Below are 21026 nucleotides of genomic sequence, written 5' to 3'. Positions count from 1 at the left end.
TGAAGTTTGGTCTGACATTTCGTCTTTCTGTGCTAATGGGTGTACATACGTTAAGGCTAATTGACTGATTAAGAATGGACGGAAATTGAATGAAACCTATAAATGATAAGGGAAATTAGGTAGGGGAATTGATAATGAATACAATTATATTGAGTGTTGTTAGAAGTATGATGTGGGTTTTCGCCTTCCTGTTGTCCATACTGTCGAAGAGCTCGTCACAAGACAAGCCCTTACATGGAATCCTGAAGGCCAAAGGAAAAGAGGAAGACCAAAGAACACATTACACCGAGAAATGGAGACAGACATGAGAAGAATGAACAAAAGTTGGATACAACTAGAAAAGAAGGCCCAGTAAAGAGTGGGTTGGAGAATGCTGGTCAGCGGCCTATGCTCATCGACGAGGGTAACAGGCGTAAGTAAGTAAAGTAAGTATGGTGCGTTCTACTGATATTGATGGATATAAGTAGTATGTATCATCAATTGAAAGTAAAATATCTAGAGGCAGAAGGTTAAGAAGATTGGAGTGAACAAGAACAGAGAATGGTTACTGTGGAAACGAATGAACAATGAAATGTGAGATGATTGACTGACATTTTGCAAGTGAAGTATTTACTGTATGGTTCTCAGATTTTAGTAAGTAATTTTGTAATTTTGTGTTCGAGTACATTCGATTGTCCCCACGTGTATTCTTGTTCACTGCGATTGGAATAAAATGATCTATTTTTGTATTACGCATTTTCTTCAATCCCGTAAAAAAGTAGAACAATAGTACTAATTTCATTATGCAATAAATATGATTAGTTTCCAGAAAATATCTCAACTACATTGTTTGTACTGAGTAATTAATGATCAATAACCAATATTGTGTTTTTATCAGAAGGGGGTTTTGTGGAGATTATAGTAATTTTTATATAGTTGAGATCATGAGTCACTACCATGGAAAACCTGGAAGCACTGGACGGCCGTTTCGTCATATTGTGGAACTCCTCAGCAGTGTACATCCACGGACCCACCTCGCGAGATTCGAACCCAGGACCTTAGTACTGATTGATTATGTTACAATTTAGTCCTTTGTCTAATTGGTTCAACATTGTTTAGATAGTAGGTGGTTAAATGTAGTTTGTAGAAATCTCTAGATCTAGGTTTCATGCTGTTTGTATTTATTTAAACCGAAATCTGAATTGTATTGATCTGGATTTTCAATACTCCATCGAGTTGTGTCTTATTTTATGTATTCCATTTTTTCATCATCCACATGAATATCGTCTAGTTACATATTTCTTTTTTCCTTTTCATCTTTTTCTGGCCATTTAGCTTCTCCAAGCACTGAATACTCCATGACAGGAGCACATCCATAGCAAATTCAACTTCTTTTTGGTGGAGCATATAAGTATTTTCATAGTCGAAAGCGTTAGTCGATTGAAGCTAGGCCACCAGGGAAAACCTAGAAGCATTGAACGACAGTCTCGTCCTATTATGGGACTCCTCAGTAGTGCGCATCCACGTCCTCGCCTCGCAAGATTCGAACCCATGACCTACCAGTCTCGCGCCAGAACACTTAACCAATAGACCACTGAGCCGGCATCCCATGGTGTTAATGTCTAACTCCAATCAATCCACGAAGCTAAGCAACCGTTCACCAATTGTCTTCAGTGAGTTCCTATCTCACAACAGACGTGGTTTGAACTCCACTGGTCAGGGCTTCTCACTAGAACTCCTGGATTTACCTCTTATAATAATAATCATATGCTCACTAGTGACACGCGCACTTCTGAGGAGTCCCATAATAGGACGAAAAGGCCGTCCAGTGCTTACAGGTTTTCCTTTGTGGTCTAGCTTCAATTGACTCACGCTTTCAACTATGAAAATACTAAATCTCCACAAAAAACCCCTTCTGATATAAATATTTACTGAATACGTTGTTTACTTTAACGCTTTAAACAGTGACTTCTTAACTACTTCCTAGTCTCCAAAAGATCTTATCCTTTCCAATTAAGAACCCAATAATAATTCAACCAAATAGTTTTGTTCTCTGAGCTGGATGGTTTAGTCATGGAGCTTTCATTGTCCTTCTGAACGACATTATCAGCACAAACGTCGGGCAGAAGTATATGATCAGATTTAAAATAAACAGTAGGAGTTTAGAAATGATTAACCAGTTAACACGAAGGACAACCAATTGTATTTCAGCACAAAATTACAGAATATCTTAGTAACATCTGAGAACCATACAGTAAATCGTTCATTTGAAAAATATCCGTTAATTGTTTGGGACTTCATTGTTCTTTCGTTACCACACCAATCATTGTCTGTTCTCGTTCTCTATCTTTCGGTCTTCTTAACCTTCTGCCACCAGGTATTTCACTTTCGATTGATGATACATACTACTTATATCTGTTAACGTCAGTAGCACACATCGCAAGACTACTTTATTGTGGTACGCTTGCAATACACATATAAAATCAACTACCATATACGATGTATCGAATTAGGTGTTTTTAAAATAAAGATTATCCTATTTGTGTAAAATATTGAAATAATTTTACAGAATAAATGGATCGTGGCTAACAATAGAATCCACGACAACTGTTCCGCTGATTGGGAACACAAATCCCATTGTTGATGCCTATCCAAAGACTTTTTGATTCAAATATTAGTTACAGTCAGTCTATTCTACAAAAATTATGACACGGTTAAGTCAAGACTACTCACCCAGTCAAGAATATTAATAATAGGATGATTAAAACGGATACGTCTTGTTGATTGAACGCTGTATTCGGATCTTAAGCTGGTTTCGTAACCCCCGAGCTAGAACTATACAGCGACCTGAAGACGAGAGAAAAAGAACAAAATATGTGGGAAGCATTTTACTCCAAGGTTCATTTATGTACAGAAAACATAGAGTTTTTATAGTATTTTAGGAGTCTTTGGGTTGTACTGAAAATTCAAAAATACTACTAAACATAGTATCAGTGTAGTTATCAGCTAATCAGAATCTCTACATGTAACTTTTCATTTTCGCTATAACTGCTAATCAAAAGCTGATTGGATCAAATGCTCCTTAATGTTTCATGAGCTTGTCATGTCGATTGCGAGAAATTTGCAGGATCATCCCAACAAAAAACCTCCTACAAATTAAATTTGGTTGACAGTTTAGTGAACAAGAACACGACTGGGGACAATCAAATGTACTTGACACGAAATTACAGAATCTGACAGCCATACAGTCAACAGTTAATTTGCAAACTATCAATCACTTGTCCCAATCTTGACTGTTCCTTCTGTAAATATCATTCCGTCTTCTCTGATTTCACTATTCATGCATTTGCATACGGAATATGCTTCGTTCTTGTTCTTTCTTCATCTATCTTCTATTGAAATACATTCTCCGCCTGACCATCATCATATACTACTTATGTGGATATAAGTAACCCACACTACAACAGAATATCTAAACGATTAGGACGTAGGGATCAAGTGTTATCTGATAAACATTTTGATTAGATATTTCACGTTCAAATGATAAGTCATATCCTTGGATAACCTTAGTCTTCTCATTACATTATCCAGATAATATTTATATTTTAAGTCTGTCAATTAGTTATTCTCTTAAACTCTACACCGTTTACGTGTTACGTAATATTCTGTTCGGAATTTTTTAATACGATTACATCAGTGTTTTGTCAAAATCAATAAAATTAATGGCGAGACTATAATTTATAGGTAAACCAATCAGATTTACTATTACAGGTCCTGGATTTTGGCGCCAAATTCATTCACCTGATTATCTAAACAGCGTTTTGGCATTTAAACTGATGTTAGTTCATGATGAAAACCTCCTCACCCCAAAACATCAAAATGTAAATCACATTCCCTATCCTTCACACAAGTTAAGAACTCTCACTTCGCCTTAGTCAGTAGGTAGACATTAACAAGATCACATTTAATGTCTCTCAAAGATCGTTCATTCTATCTTCAATATTGACAATCCAGATATATCGTTCTATTTACAGTAGCAACAGATTTTTCTGTTAATAATGTTACCTAAATTCAATTGGTTGATGGACACGGAACGTTCACCTAGGGGAGTTGGAAAACCCTGATTCCAAGCCAATGGTACACATGAGCTCTAGTATCCTGCTGAGAGGACAAATGGCGTATAAATCTGTTACGTCCTTGAATCTGTCTACCCACTTTGTGCCGAGTATGACCTGTGTAATGTAGATTAAGACCTTGACCCGGTAGGCTGACTGGCTTAACCTTTGAGGCTAATATGCGTGAGTTCGAAGTGGGGGTAGAGAGACGAAAACTATTCTATCCCTGATTGGCTGGCAAGCACGCGAGAGAGAGAGAAGACAAAGACAGCTGGAACGCTAATCACTTTATTCCAACCCCGATCTAGCACTCGAATTCCCAATTCAGATTAGGGTGAAAGGTTACATGAATAAATAGATGAATAGGCTGACCACAACGTACAATAATTAGGAAAATACAATTATGTCCAAAACTGGGGGATTATAGTAGAAAATAGGGTACAAAAGATTACGTCTAAATTACAATAGCTTTAGAACAGAAAATGCTATGGCAGTGAATTATACATCAAACGAAAGCTTATGATCTGTAGATTAGGCTAGGGGCAAAAGTAAATGTTACAGTTTTACAAGCTTTGAATTAAATGAATTAACGTCCCCAAAAATAGCTTCCGTAATTTGTCAAGGCTTCTTGTTTTGCGGTTCACATCAAAATCAATTGTTGGTCACCAGCTACCATGAGACAGCATCTCCTCACCATGCTCCACTGCCTTGTGGATCAAACCTTTAGGTCGAAGGCTCCGTGTGTGGCCCCCTAAGAAAACCACCTGCTTCAGTTTGGGCACCTGGGTAGTATCATAGCCCTCACACAAATCAAATGAGATTTGTGCGGCCTATATATATCTGGTATACTCTTGTAACAATATTTATGTGTTTAAATAAAAAAACTTAAATCTTCCTATTGATGTTTAGGAGTGTATTTGTTTAGTCTCTTATTGAAATATGTGCATACTGTGCGTATTGCCTTAACATAGCCTTAATTCACATGCAATATAAGCTAAGATGGTTGTCAGAACTCAGTATCTAAGTGGATAACGCAATGGTGTTTGAAGCGAACGGTACTAGGTTCGAGTCTCAGAGTGAACATCAACTCTGGAATGTAGATACATCCATCTGATGAGTCTCAAATAGAACTACATGTGCATCGTGGATTTCACTGCTAGTCACCATCCATCTGTTCTTATGAAGCTAACAACACAAGAACTCTAGAATTTTCTATCTGAATACTTTCCATACCTTAATTTTATCAACTATCCTAATGATAGGACAAATAAATTAAATGTCTAGCTAAATTTGAAAGTTCACCAAAGAAACAAAAAACAAAAAAAAGAAAACAAAACACAACTATCCTAATCTCCCTCTTTTTTATGTTAATGTCATACTATATTTATGGATTAGTTTCCATGAAGGATACTACTACTACTACTACTACTGCTACTATGAACACACATAGATGCTTTATCGTTGGAATGAAAAATTAGTTTCTGTTGAAGATATTTTTTTTCTCTTATCTGTTTGTACTACTGATAAGTTAACATTTATAATATTTATATCTTTTATAAGTAATATATATAGTTTTGACAAATTTTTGTAAGGTATGTAAATTATATATAGGATCTGGGCTATCATGTTTTCATTCTGCAGAAAAAAGATTAACATTTCCGAACATATATATTCAGTGAATTAAACTTTTGCTAATGACATTTACTCTCACACAATATATATATATAAATATATGTCCGGCGCTTTAACCAGGTTTATGGATATGGAGGATCCAACTAGGGGAGTTGGAAAACCCTGATTACAAATGAATGGTGTGCATGGGCTCCAAGATTCTGAAGGAACAAATGGCATATAAATCTGTTGTTGGTCATCAGCTACTATGAGACTGTATCTCCTTACGTTGCTCTACTGCCATGTGGACTGGACCTTTAGGTCCAACGCTCGAGGTGTGGCCGTCTAAGAAAATCACCTGGAGAGTATTCCAGCCTTTAAACGAATCGAATGATTTATGTAGCACATATCTATTTAGTGCCCACTTGTATCAATCTTTATGTTTTAATAAATACTTTTTTCAAAAATACCATGTCTAACAATAATAATACTAATTCTTCCTTAATTTGAGTGAAACTAAAAAATATAATCATGTCAAAATAAATGGAAACTAAATGCTATGCTTGACCACCTTGTGGGCTGGTTACTCAGATTATTTATATATTTAAACACATAAATTTTGGTACAAAGGAGGCACCAGATATATATGCGCCGCACAAATCTCATTTGATTTGTCTGAGGGCTGTGATACTTCCCAGGTGCCCGAACCGAAACAAGTGGTTTTCTTAGAGGACCACACACGGAGCCTTTGACCTAAAGATCTGATCCACAAGGCAGTGGAGCATCGTAAGAAGATGCAGTCCCATGTTAGTAGGTGACCAACAATTAATTCATACGCCATTTGCTTCATCAGGATACTGGAGCCTATGTACACCATTGGTTTGGAATGAGGGTTTTCCAACTCCCCTAGGTGAACATTCCGTGTCCACCAACCTTGTTAAAGCTCCGGACATTCGCTTTTCGTTCTCTCAATTTCATGAACAACAATAGTGCCGCGAGAAGGCAGTGAGTATGACTTCCTTCGCAGAGGCTATATACACGTGGTCATGTGAGAACATTTGGAGAAGGAGAGCGGACTCTCCCCACTCTCGGCCGTACCAAGGCATTTTTCCACAAGATCTTGTCAGTAGTGAGTTTAATAAAAATCAATTCAAAACAGATTCCTCTTAACAATAATTGCTTAATTGTTTAATAACTATCAAAAGGATGCAGATTAAATTTGAAATCAACTATTTTTACTGAAACTAAAGAATACATCAAAGTCAATTTTATATATTACTGTATCCAAATGATTGAACTCATTAAAGTTCATATTGTTTGATTAATTGTCCTGTAAACTGAATGCTGAGGCAAAAAGAGATCACACCTATAAAGAACTGTTTCCAATTTCGCTAATTATTTGAATAGTATTAGCCCAATATATACCCTTTATATTCCATATTTGACAAAGGAGCTCTTTAAAGAATTTCATCCTTTCTTAAATGAAACAGTCGATATTAGCAAAAACGGATAGTGGCTAGCAGTGAAATCCAGTTTGACGCACGTTTCGTCAGCTGGAGTTACCTACATCTCAGAGTTGATGTTCACTCTGGGACTCGAACCTAGTACCGTTCGCTTCAAACACCCTCACGTTATCCATCTAGCTACTGAGTCGTGATAGCCACCTGCTTGTGCAATGGGGTGAAGTTATATTCACTTGTATCTTTTCATTGTTATTTAGGACAACAGTTGATCAGTCACTTGTTGGTATATATGCAGTTGGCTATAAGTACTCAGTATCTAAGTCGATAACGCGATGGAGTTTGAAGCCAACGGCATAGGGTTCGAGTCTCAGAGAGAACGTCAACTCTAAGATGCAGGTACATCCGACTGACGAGTCCCAAATAGCACGAAACGCTCGTCAAATCGGGTTGCGCTGCTAACCACTATCCATCTTTGATGATAAAGCTTGTGACTTCACACAATATCAAGGCAGTCCGCACAGGATGCACATATGTTAACAAGAGACTGATCAATTGTAGTCCTAAATAACAATGGGAAGATACAAGTGTACAACACAAAGTGGATGAAACAACCAATAATTTGCGTTATCGACTGTTATTTCACTTAATAGAGAATGAAACTAGTTTTATCAAGTTCTAAATGAAACTTATTATTTTTATTTATTCATTTATAAACATTAATATTGGTACAAACGGGCACCAGATACATATACACCACACAAATCAAATGAGATTTGCGTGACGGCTGTGATAATGCCCAGGTGCCCAAACTGAGGCAGGTGGTTTTCTTAGGAGGCCACACACGGAGCCTTTGACCTAAAGGTCTGATCCACAAGGCAGTGGAGCATCGTGAGGAGATGCAGTATCATGGTAGCCGGGGATCAACGATTGATTCATACGCCATTCGTTCCATCAGGATACTAGAGCTCATGTACACCATTGGTTTGGAATCAGGGTTTTCTATCTCCCCTAGGTGAACTCGTCGTGTCCATCAACCCGGTTAAAGTACAGGACATTCATTTGTCGTTATCTCACTTTCGTGAACAACACCCCCGTCACGAGAAGGCAGTGAGTGGGACTTCCTTGGCAGAGGCTGTATACGCGTGGTCATGTGAGAGCATTTGGAGAGTGAGAGCGGACTCTCCCCACTCTCGGCCGTATCAGGGCATTTTGGGGGCAAAAATAAAACGTATACCATAGTTTTGAGGAAAAGTACAAAGATGACAAGTCATAATTGTATTATTTGTAATAAATTTACTGAGCATATTTCATATTGACTAAGAACTCACATCGATTAGGCACAATTGCTGATCTTCAGTTCAAGTTACCACGAGCAGCATAAACATCCAAGAAAGTAGTTAGGAAGAAAATACACACCAAACGATTTCAATCACACACTTTATTGTTACTCTCTACAAACTGACGTAAAATTATAATAGAAGAATTGCTTCAACACGATCTATCCTTTACTTATTCCCTCAATTTCATAGTCTTAATCAAATATTCAACAGAAGTAAATGAATGACACAAGTAAGTATATTTATACTACACAATCAAAATAACTAAAGACCATAACAGGTATCATTACCAAGGTTTGAGCATTGGCTACATTTGGTTATTTATTCTTTAAAGAAATGGCTTACACTAAGTCATGAAATATCAAAAAATCTAATTTTTCTGCTCATTAAAATATCCCAAATATATAAAAACCCTAATAATTCTGTATTATACTCTTGACTACTTATAAGTAGTTAAAATTATTTGCTTATATGTTTGTAAAATGATTTTACTTTCACTTTCAGATTCTTCACAATTACAAAATAAATCAACTCCAATACATAATGCAACACTTTCAGTAAACAACAACTCTAACAAATCATGAACTAACCTAGTATATATTTTCAATGACAATTACATCAAAACAACTAGCTTCTCTTCATTATTGTCAACATCCATTACATTCAAATGTAAATGTTTTCAAAGACAATTTCATACAATTAACAACTTTGAAATTAGCTCTTTTATAAATATTATAGTAATATTAACAATTGAATTACATTACATTATCCCCTTTAATATAGATTAATCAAAAGCAAAAAAACATAAACATAAACATTAGATAGACCGCTAAGATTCTTTTATCTTCACCTAATTAAACAATGAATCAATTACATATCTAATCATTCAATGTTTGCATGAAAAATCTTAATAGAGGATTTACTTATTTTGAAACTTTTCTTTTATCTTTTCTTCTTCTTTTTCTCTGACATAATTTACAGAAAAATGAACAAAATCATCTCTCTTTATTCATGATAATACTTATGTCATTTTATCACTGTGCGTGTGTGTGTGTGCGCGCAAGTTAATCATATTTAAACAACATAATTGTTATATCTTCAACTTAGATTCTTGGTATCTCGCGTAATACTTGAGCACTCGAATGCCAGAACCCTTCCAATGCACAAAATGAGAAGACAACTAGGAGGAAAGTTATTCCAAACAATGTCAATTATGGTACATAACTGTCAGGTATTGATAGTTTCTTAGTTAAAAAAAAATCATCATTATAATTATCCAATCCGCACACAGGAGGGTTATTAGCATTGTCTAATAGGCAAGCTACACGTAGTGATTCTAGAATATTCTTCCGAAAGCTAATTTGATGAAATATGTTCGACTCTTTCTCGGCTTCTTAGAGCTTCCTCAACTTCACTTGTGGACCGTCCTCATAATAATATTTTATTTAACCGAAAATATTTACAAATTTATCATTATTGGAATGTGTTTAAAAAGTTAATTGTCTATGGCGTTTATCACGTCAATAAGTCTGAAATAAAAAAAGCATCCTGCAATGGTAACATAAAGAATAATTACAACATATGATAGTGTAAATGACAGGCATTAGCTGTGTCCAAACTTGGTAACAGTTTATGTAACAAGCAAGAATTGAACTCAAAGCAAGCAATTTGGAAACTGTTTTGTTTATCAAGGGATTAAACAAATACGCGACATAGAGAATAACTGCTACAATGATTAAGATAAAGTAATTGTAATGATAAATACAATAAATGTTATAAGTATATGTTAATACTTCAGAATATTACACAACAAACGTGAGTTACAACATACGTGTAGAAATTTCTAAGAATACAACTATTTACTGAATACATTAATAAGTAGTATAAAACAATACACAAAAGACTCGAAGGGAAGTGAATAACACATATACATATCTATATATATATATAGCAATAACTATTCATTCGTATTCTAATTAGCATGAATGACATTGACATTGTAGTTACAGGAGAGACCATCCTGGATCTAAGTTTATAAGAGTGAGCTACTATAATGTTAATAGTATATTTCCGGTTTCTGATTCTCTTTCCTAGTAGCATTATCTTCTTTGGGTTGGATAACATCAATATTTTATCCTGTAAACAGAATTAACTTTTCTCAACAGTAATCCACCAATGGGTAAATCAGTTCGTTCTGGGAAGTACTTTTTAAACCGGTTATCCAGACAAGTTATATTATCTACAAATGTTTCTTTTTCATTCTGTTAGTCTGTGACTATCTCATAGATTGATCTTGATTAAATGATTCGATAAGCTGAATCTATTCAGACTATTTATTTATTTGCACACATAAATATTGGTACAAGAAAACACCAGATACAAATGGGACACAAATCTCATTTGATTTGTGTGAGGGCTGAGATACTGCCCGGGTGCCCAAACTGAAGCAGGTGGTTTTCTTAGGGGGCCACACCCAGAGCCTTTGGCCTAAAGGTCTGGTTCACAAGGCAGTGCAGGAGCATCGTGAGGAAATGCAGTCCCATGGTAGCCGGTGACCAACAATTGATTCATACGCCATTTGTTCCCTCAGCAGGATATTGGAGCCCATGTGCACCATTTGGTTTGGAATCAGGGTTTTCCAACTCCCCCACTTGAACATTCCGTGTCCATCAACCCGGTTAAAGCACCGGACATTCGCCTTTCGTCCTCTCAATTTCGTAAACAACACCCCCGCCACGAGAAGGCAGCGACTAGGACTTCCCACGGCAGAGGTTATATACACGTGGCCATGTGAGAGCATTTGGAGAGGGAGAGTGGACTCTCCACACTCTTGGCCATACCAGGGCATCTGGGGGCGACGACCTATTTAGACTGATTTCAAACTGAACTGAATAATAAATTTCTTTAGGAAAAAGGCCAAGAATTTTCGAAATTTAGGTAGAGACAAGAAGAGAGAAGAGATTTGCATTTTCAACTCGTTTTGAAAATTCCATTGATCTAAAATTTTAGCACCTCCATGATCTAATTTCTCCATGGTTGTCCCCATATATATCCACAAGTGAAAAACTTTACGAGACACCCAGTTTCAAGTAAATTATAAGCGCATACCTTGACTGTTAATAAGTAAAGAAGTAGATAGTATAACACCATGAGTGCATGTACATTTTATAAACGACTTATTTTTTCAAGTTTTAGTACAAAGAAGTACCCTACTAATGAGTAACTCTCTGGTTGTGAATGCAGCAATCAGATAACTAAGTCAGAACCACAGTAGAAAATATTACTGCGCCATATAAGTCGGCTGGGGATGAACTCTACGTTGTCAAGTCATTTAAGTGTATCGTATTGAGTAATTAGAGTTATGTCTTCGCTTGTTTTATCACTCAATTATAGATCTCTCGGAATAATTGCTATCATAGGATTAATTGTAGGTACGACTTTTGCCATGCTGTGATTTCTAGTCTACCATGAATGACTGCGTTACACTTGATACGTCCGAAGCACGATGGAGTGGTATTTTCGTCATAAAAAACTTTGCATTTTCATGTAAGCCAGAAAAGACAACAGAACAGAAAACACCCTTAATCGTGAGTTACGATTGTGCAAATAGATACCGCCTCATTTTGGTTGGTTGCTGAGTGGAGTTTATCCCTACTCCATAAATCTCATGTTTGACAAAAACGATAGCATTATGTTATATCCCGATAACAATAGTGAATGGTAACTTTGGCATCCATTTATGGACCAATATTATGCATACATTTTTTATAGTATAATTGCAAAATAACTACACTATTCATATCCACGTTACCCTTATTATAAGCTCTATTTTGACCCTTAGACTATAATTGTACGATTTACCATTCCTGAGTTATACCCAGTCAATTAATTAGTGTTCCCACTATTCACAGCCACATTTGGCTAAATCTTGTACAAATGTTATTTTCTATTTTATTGGTACGATGTGGTCATTCTGTTTGGTATATAAACTCAGTATGTTTGAAACACAATGATTCATACCGCAGATACTGTTATTGGTGTTCTGGACTTAACTGGCTGGGCTAGGCAGAAGCAGGACCGATAAGTATTCTACACTGCTCGTACGGTTTTCGTGTGTCACTGTTCCAATCGACAATTCGCTGCTCTCTGATTGGCGGTCTTATCACGTCATACATTAACTTGGACATCCACTCGGCCACAAGATATAACATATTACGAATCAGAATTTCTAACAATGATCAACAGAAAAGCCTCGCTAGTTAGTAATGTAAACTAGTATAACACGTCACCACTTAAATTTGTTTAACTTTTGTCACACCATTCAATGAATGCATATAATAGACAGTGTTATTCGAACACTAACAATGTATCTTTATCTTTGTGCTACTAATATCATATCTGAATGAATATGTAGGCTTGATTACATATGACAGCCTAAGCACATATTTTTCTCTCTAACCTAGATATTAGTTGCTTAAATCGTTCGACAAATCATTTGCTTTCCTACATATAGGTGACATGGCTCAGAATTGATCACAATGGCGTCAGTGTATACACTCTTTACCTTCCCTTAAACCTTGAGATTAAAATTGCTTCATAACTTTCTTCCTTCCCATACTATATCCTTATATACAACCTTTCTTTTATATATTACCACCACTAAATTAACTACTTCTATGAATTCGGTGTTCATCTTGTTGTGCTAACGAGGTATGGCAACTTGGACCGATGCATAAATGTGCCTGGTTCTACGTTGTAGCTGACTGACTGATATAGTAACATGGTGAAGCCCAGTAGGCCCTTCTGGAGAAGAATGCTATATCGAAGAATGACAAAACTATCGGGGCTCAATAGCTGTTTTTGCATTGCTTGCGCAGAATCATTAAATCTTTCTTTCTTTTCTGTATTTTTTTCTGCAGATCTTTCTTTGGGGGGGGGAAGACTCATTTATTCTTTCTTTTTGAACCGATAATAATTGTGCAATGATTCTTTGTAGCCTTCGTAATCATTTGTTGGTATAGGTAAAGTGGGCGATTAGGCCGATCTTCACCACCCGGGTACCGCTCACGTTAGTTCATGGACACAGTCCCACTATTCAGGAGGTACGACGAGGACGTGTGAGTCGAGTTTCGCCTCCCTTCCTATATACACATCACATTAATTCACTCAACCTCTTAATTCGCTCTCATTAGAATTACTGCTCGAATTCGTTTGGTGTCCCAGTGGCTTAGTGATCTCTGCTATACAATAATAAACAGTAATCGGTGTATTCTAAAATTCATACACCCTTAGGATGTATTTTGTAACGGTTAACAGGACGATTGATAACGACGAATCCTTGGAAATTATCGTCAAGATAATTCACTACACCAGTTTTCAAGGGAGCTTGTATACTTTGTGCGACAAATCCCGAAAAGATCATGAGAAAATTTAATTTCGAAAAAAACTTCTTTATTTTCCAATAAGGAGCAATACATACAGATGAGAACTTTATCTGGAACTTTCGACAACGGAAGCATTAGTACTCGTGTTATCTTTGCTATATAACATCTCTAATGATCGACAAAATACATCATCATGTAGATAAACCACTTTTGTTTTACCCATTATTTCAGCTAGAAATATAGCAAGATTATGTTCACACTAAAGAGATATAGAAATTATAACACTAACACAACAACAACAACAGATATTTACCCATAATTCATATAAAGGATCAATATATTTCTGTACTGTATTAAAACAACGACAATAACGCGTGTAATTTGAACAGTAACTCACTGAACCGGAGCTTGATTCTACCTATAGTCAATAAATGATTTGATCAGAAGGGGTTTGATGGAGATTTTAGTGATTTTATAGAGTTAATATCATGAGTTAATTGAAGCTAGACTACCAAGGAAAACCTGGAAGCACTGGACGGCTCAGTGATCTATCGGCTAAGTGCTCTGTCGCGAGACTGGTAGGTCTTGGCTTCGAATCTCGCGAGTGCGGGATCGTGGATGCGCACTGCTGAGGAGTCCCATAATAGGACGAAACGGCCGTCCAGTGCTTCTAGGTTTTTCACGGTGGTCTAGCTTCAATTGACTCATGATCTCAACTCTAGAAAATAAACGATTTTAATTAATTTTTTTGGAAACCATTTAAAAAGTGAATAAAATTGCAAATTACTCGAAATAGTCGATGTTGAGATGATTTTGACCGTTCAATAGTTATGGAACCACATTCAACAATCAATAATGCCTTCATGATTAAATCCCCAAATATATTATGTAATCTTCCAGTAAATAAGATTTATAAAAGGATACGTACAATAAGAGTTGTTCATTTGTTAAGTCACTATTTGCCGGAAGTTGTTGTTTTAGGTTACATTTTAAACCACGAGGCGCGAAAAAGACACTCATCTAAAACCAGTTCACTGTAAATCTTCTAACAACTATTTGAAAAAGAAGAAATTAGATAACTGATCAGAAACATGTGCAGTACAGATATGAAACTGAAAAATTCAATTCAGAAGTGTTACGCTACTGTAAATACCAATTACACAATCATCAGTGATAAAAAAAGCATATCACAAAGCCCAATACAGTGTAGTGCCGTGCTTCGTTAATCGATCACCTCAATAACCGTTATAATACAAATCTTAACGGTGTATAATATCGGAAGGCAAAGAGAAACGGCAGCTACAGTCTTATTGACAAATGACGCAGGCCAGAAAGTCATAAGATCATGAGCGAGCGAAGCATAAATGATAGGCACTGGAGATGGAGGGGAAGCCAACTCATTTTAAGCGTTAATCAATATTTATAGTCAGACAAGAATAAATGACAGACATGTGATAAATAGGATAAGAAGGGTACACACACCTACGCTCATATAAAAATTGGTCAGGGTTAATAAGTGAACAATCAACATGGTGAAAACAGAACTCATGATGGATAGATGAATTGGCTTGTCCAAAAGTTAGAATAAGGTATATGGGCTTCACATACCAACCGATACTACAGCAGTGACTGACGAGAAACTAACTGACGATGTGGGTAATGTAAAAACCAGTAACGAACAGAGTAAAAAATCCATAAGAACTATAAATATTTGTTCTAAGCACTAGAAAACAACTGGTTTCGACTTTGTATCATAATGTTTAGCAGGTTTTCAATTATTGTTTTTTATTTTATTTTATTTAAACACATAAATATTGGTACAAGGAAGCATCAGATACATATGCGACACAAATCTCATTTGATTTGTGTGAGGGCTGTAATACTGCCCAAGTGTCCAAATTGAAGCAGGTGGTTTTCTTAGGGGACCACACCCGGAGCCTTTGACCTAAAGGTGTGATCCAAAAGGCAGTGTAGCATGGTGAGGAGATGCAGTCCCATGGTAGCCGGTGACCAACGATTGATTCATACGCCATTTGTTCCCTCAGGATACTGAAGCCAATGTGCACCATTTATTTGGAATCAGGGTTTTCCAACTTTCCTAGGTGGACTCGCAGTGTCCACCAACCCAGTTAAGGCGCCGGACATTCGCTTTTCGTCCTCTCAGTTTCGTGAACAACACCCCTGCCACGAGAAGGCATTGGGTAGGAGTTCCCTAGCAGAGGCTACATATGCGTGGCCATGTGAGAGCATTTGGAGAGGGAGAGAGGACTCTATCCACTCTCGGCTGTACCAGGGCATTCACTACAAGAATGAACTACACCACTATCACAAGATTTAAACAACACAAAAGTCGAAAAACAAAAGGAAATCTTTATCTTATAAATTATTAAAGTATATTTTCATTGAAAAACAATAAATGGATATACAAAGTTGCATTAATATACAAGTATACTATGCCTATACAATATAGAGAAAGATATTTTGACTACATATCTTCATATTCAACTCGAACACGTTTTAAACGACTAACACGATAACTTGGATGTTTTTTAGCAGCAGCTAAATTACTAACAATAGTTGACCGACCAGGATAAGCATTAGCTTTGAAAAAATTATCTTCATTTGGATTATAACGTACTGGTTCTAATTGTATATTTAAATTAGATGGTAATTGACAAATATTATTTTGTGCATCTGATGTTAATTTATATAAAAAATCTGGTGTTTCTACAGGTGTCATAAAATAATTGATTAAATCCTCGATGGAATTAATTTCGTGAAGGTAACTATTGGCAATGTGATGTTTGAACTCCGTGATACATGCAGTAAATATCTGTTTTAAAATAAAGCAACAAAAACACAGTGAACAGATGTAATCCGTTTCAATTTATATTCATTAGGTTTTATATGAGTTTCAATGGATTATTTCAATCTAATAGTCAAGCATTGCACGTCGGGGCAGTCGGTGGTTGGGCATACGTAACACGTGTCCCAGCCATCTCAATTGATCAAGTTTCACTACTGCGTCAATCGATTTGCCATCCTTACCTAGTACCCGTTTCCTAACAAGTGCATTACTTACCCGGTGGTCCCAGAATATACGAGCAATGCTTCGAAGACACCTATGATCGAATACTAGTAGCCTACGAATATTCTCTACTCTTACCGGCCATAACAGCGATGCTGCCTTCCCACAAGGAGAGGTGGGGTTAGAAAAGGTCGACCCTAAAAATGCACACCTCGCCTTATCCCACGGATTTCCGTCTCCGGCGATAAGGTCCTTTAAAGAACGGAGCCAACACGTCGAAAATCCCCCACAAAAAGGCCGTGCGTGACCGGCCTCAAGCAGTTGTCCCTTGGGCACTGCGGTCACGCTCTTAGGTCATTAAGACCACTTCGAACCCAATTTCCTTTTCAGGTACCTCTAGAAGAACCCTTCCACGGTGTGGGCAACCGGGAAGTGATAACTGCCCTCATACCTCCAACAGCACTTAAGACTGACTAACGAATTATTTCAATATAATAGTCAAGTTCATGACGGATACATTAATCAAAACTAGTTTCTGTAATCAACTGGAACGCGTTTACTTACTCGTTCGGAGACCGACGTGGTAAATGTGAACAATGGTGTTAAACACATTAAATGGTATGGCTAAAAATTGACCAGATTGGTATAAACACACATTCTTCTTTATTTATATCCTTAAACCTTTAATTTGAATAGTATTTCAAAACGTTCATTTCTTTGTTTTAAGCATTCTTTTAAAATATATATCCTCGTTTTTCACAAAAAAATCACTAAATTAACTACTTCGATGAATTCGGTGTGCTAATGAGGTATGACGACTTGGACCGATGCATATATGTGCCTGGTCTTACGTTGTAGCTGACTGACTAACTAATTTTTCACAAACCTCCTGTACATTTTTTTAAAGCTATTCAAATATTTTGCGTGTAATGACAACATGTAAAGTACATTTTAACTAAAAATGCGAAATCACGAGCTTATATAATACAATAACAGGTTTAGTGGATAATTACATAATGAATGAACTAATGTGACTTAAGGAACACCAGATACATATGCACCACACAAATCTTATGTGATTTGTGTAAAGGCTGTGATACTGCCCAGGTGCCCAAACTGAAGCAGGTGGTTTTTTTAGGAGAACACACCCGGAGCCTTTGACCTAAAGATCTGATCCAAAAAGCAGTGTAGCATCGTGAGGAGATGCAGTCTCATGGTAGCCGGTGACCAACGATTGATTCATACGCCATTTCCCCCCCTCAGGGTACTGGAGCCCATGTGCACCATTGGTTTGGAATCAGGATTTTCCAACTCCCCTAGGTAAACTCGCAGTGTCCACCAACCCGGTTAAAGCGCCGGACATTCGCTTTTCGTCCCCTTAATTTCGTAAACAACACCCGCGCCACGAGAAGGCAGTGAGTAGGACTTCCTTGGCAGAGGCTATATACGCGTGGCCATGTGAGAGCATTTGGAGAGGGAGAGAGGACTCTCCCCACTTTCGGCTGTACCAGGACATTTGGGGGCACTTAAGTAACAGGTATAAAAAAGTGAGAAAAATATTTAACTAACTATTAGTACATATGAGAAAAAAATGAGAAATCAATTTGATGAAACTATAGAAGATATGAGCTATGTATTAACAATTGACTAAATTAAATTTACTTTATATTTTTCATCATTATTTTGAAAACGATAAGCTTTCCATTGATTATTGTTTGATGAACTCAAGTTGAACAATTCCTTACTTAAAGCTTCAATACGTAATTCAACATCTTCGGGTGGACTATAAGGATCATGATTCATTAAAATATTTTTACTATAATACAAAATAAGAAGTGATAAGATTAGTGAAATGTTATGCAAGAAATTATTTCATTACCTTTTATCTACCAATGATTGTAGTCTAGAAGTGAAACCATAAACTTTCGGTTCATTGGAGTGACTTGTTGATAAACAATTTGATAATATCGGTATCTTTAAACATTTTATCTAAATGAATAAATTTTGAAATCTGATTTAATTTTATTCGAAACAAAATCTAATCAAATAAAATTTTCAACATAGTATAGATAAAGCCCCCAAATGCTTTGGTATGGCTGAGAGTGGGGAGAGTCCGCTCTCCCTGTCCAAATGCTCTCACACAGCGACGCTTATACAGTCTCTGCCAAGGAAGTCCTACTCACTGCCTTCTCACACCACGGGTGTTGTTTACTAAATTGAGAGGCCGAAAAGAGAATGTACAGCGCTTTAACCGGGTAGGTGAACACGGAAAGTCCACCTAGGGCGGTTGGAAAACCCTGATTCCAAACCAATGGTGTACATGGGCTTCAGTATGCTGAGGGAATGAATGGCGTATGAATCAATCGTTGGTCACCAGCTACCATGAGACTGCATCTCCTCACCATGCTCCACTGCCTTGTAGATCAAACTCTTAGGTCAAAGGCTCTGGGTGTGGCCCCCTAAGAAAACCACCTGCTTCGATCTGGGTACCCGGGCAGCATCATAGCCCTCACACAATTAAATGAAGTGACAATTTTTGTGTGGCGCATTTATGTCTGGTACCCCTCGTAACAATATTTGTGTTCAAATAAAATAAATAATAAAGACATTTCGATAGAAGCTTTGAAATAAAAGCTTTGGAACCTGCTAACCGGAGTGATTTCCGACTCTTCAATTGGATTATTCAAGATAAAACTAGACACTCTTAGGAGCTTACTAGGAAAGACTAACACATGCTGTATGCCTTTTGTTCTCAACACATGCATCTGAAATATGACTATATTAATCTTATGCTAACGTCAGATTACCCTGATTTAGACCTGTAGAATGCAAAGAAAAGAACAAGGTGTGCTGAAAACTATTGATCATTAAGTATAAAGATATTTAAAGCACAACTCACATTACAAACTGCGTAGCGCAACATTTTGCGACAGCCGCGCTTTACCTTACACCTTTAAACCCAACCTATGTTAGGTAAAATTGTGTACTAACTGTTCGTTGATATCTTCACCTGGATAATGAAAGAACCCATTGCTCGCTGAAAGGTCTGATTTTCGTTCTATTTATTCGAAATCTGAGTGGTGGAAACATTAGTTAATAATTGATGTAATGATATTAAAATGACACGAATTCCTTAGTGTCTCCGCTTACCATTCTATCGTTAACGAATAGTCTATTACTTCAGACTCTAAGACTTCTCTATACTCATATGACCATTTCATCGGGCGGGAAAATACTTGATCAAGCTATCTTGACTTTTCAAAAAGACTTACGTATAATACATGACTCCATCAGTTGAACCATCCTCGCTCTAAATATCAGTAAGTGTGGTAAGCTTAAACTGAACGGCAGTTATCACTTTTCTACCTTGTACCTTTTATGTGGTGTTAGCATAATAACCTGGTAAGAAACCCTTTGATTGTTTCCGATTTCCCCAAGAAACATATAATTCCATTTGAGTAACTAAAAAAAGCCTAAAGATGCCGCAAGTATTCGGAGTTTGACAACACCTTAACCAGTAACAAGTTTTATAATCGAAACATGCTGACCCAGTAAAATCAAAAGTCAGAAGCTAAGAGGTTCGACGATATATTTGGTAGAATATCGATATATCGAGAAGTGATTACTCTAAGCTGGTTAGCGGTTGTAGGAGATGTGAAGCACGGCCTACTCACAAGTGATCTGGTCCGGATGCATGACAGAGAAACTTCGCTAGGTGATTCCATTGAAAATATGCGGTCAGCATCAAATGTCGAAGACTTACAGAGCTATTGATTTTGGGGACTTATTTACAGCAACAATCTCAATGAGGTTTAATTCTCAAGATAGCAATCAGTAAACACTCCCCTTTCTGACCTTATCGGACTGTGATGGGGCCGAATATTTAAGAGTGTATCTGTTCAGGGAAATTCTAATTTTGAAGTAGTGGTATTACCGATAACGGTCAATACTGAAGGGGATATTTGTTGGTGGTTCCTTTGCTGAATGAAAGGATGTACGTATAATGATCAAATCATTTTTCTATAGATATCAACTAATTGTGACTGAGTAACATTAATTTTTCTTCTTTTTTATGCTATGGAAAGCATTTCTACGTTGAATTTATCTGA

The 21026-nt window shown here is 36.8% G+C and overlaps 2 protein-coding genes across 2 annotated transcripts in view; one reads left to right on the top strand and one right to left on the bottom strand.

The window, feature by feature from the left end:
* Smp_001100 (hypothetical protein) overlaps positions 1-9089 on the top strand; it is a gene marked incomplete at its 3' end in the record, with an annotated part of 88121 nt that extends 79032 nt beyond the window's left edge. The window contains exon 17 of the mRNA XM_018795185.1: positions 9010-9089. Within this exon, the coding sequence (XP_018649523.1) occupies positions 9010-9089 (80 nt within the window). The remainder of the gene's footprint in view (positions 1-9009) is intronic.
* A 7285-nt stretch (positions 9090-16374) lies between these two features.
* On the bottom strand, positions 16375-20138 carry Smp_001120 (hypothetical protein; the record flags this gene model as incomplete). The annotated part of the gene is made up of 3 exons (XM_018795184.1): positions 16375-16722; positions 18580-18733; positions 20068-20138. 3 exons carry the CDS (start codon positions 20136-20138, stop codon positions 16375-16377), a joined length of 573 nt encoding a protein of 190 aa, XP_018649522.1.
* Positions 20139-21026: the final 888 nt, after the last annotated feature.

Source organism: Schistosoma mansoni, chromosome 1, assembly GCF_000237925.1.
Source record: "Schistosoma mansoni strain Puerto Rico chromosome 1, complete genome".
NCBI lineage: Eukaryota > Metazoa > Platyhelminthes > Trematoda > Strigeidida > Schistosomatidae > Schistosoma > Schistosoma mansoni.
This window is presented reverse-complemented; position numbering and strand designations above follow the sequence as displayed.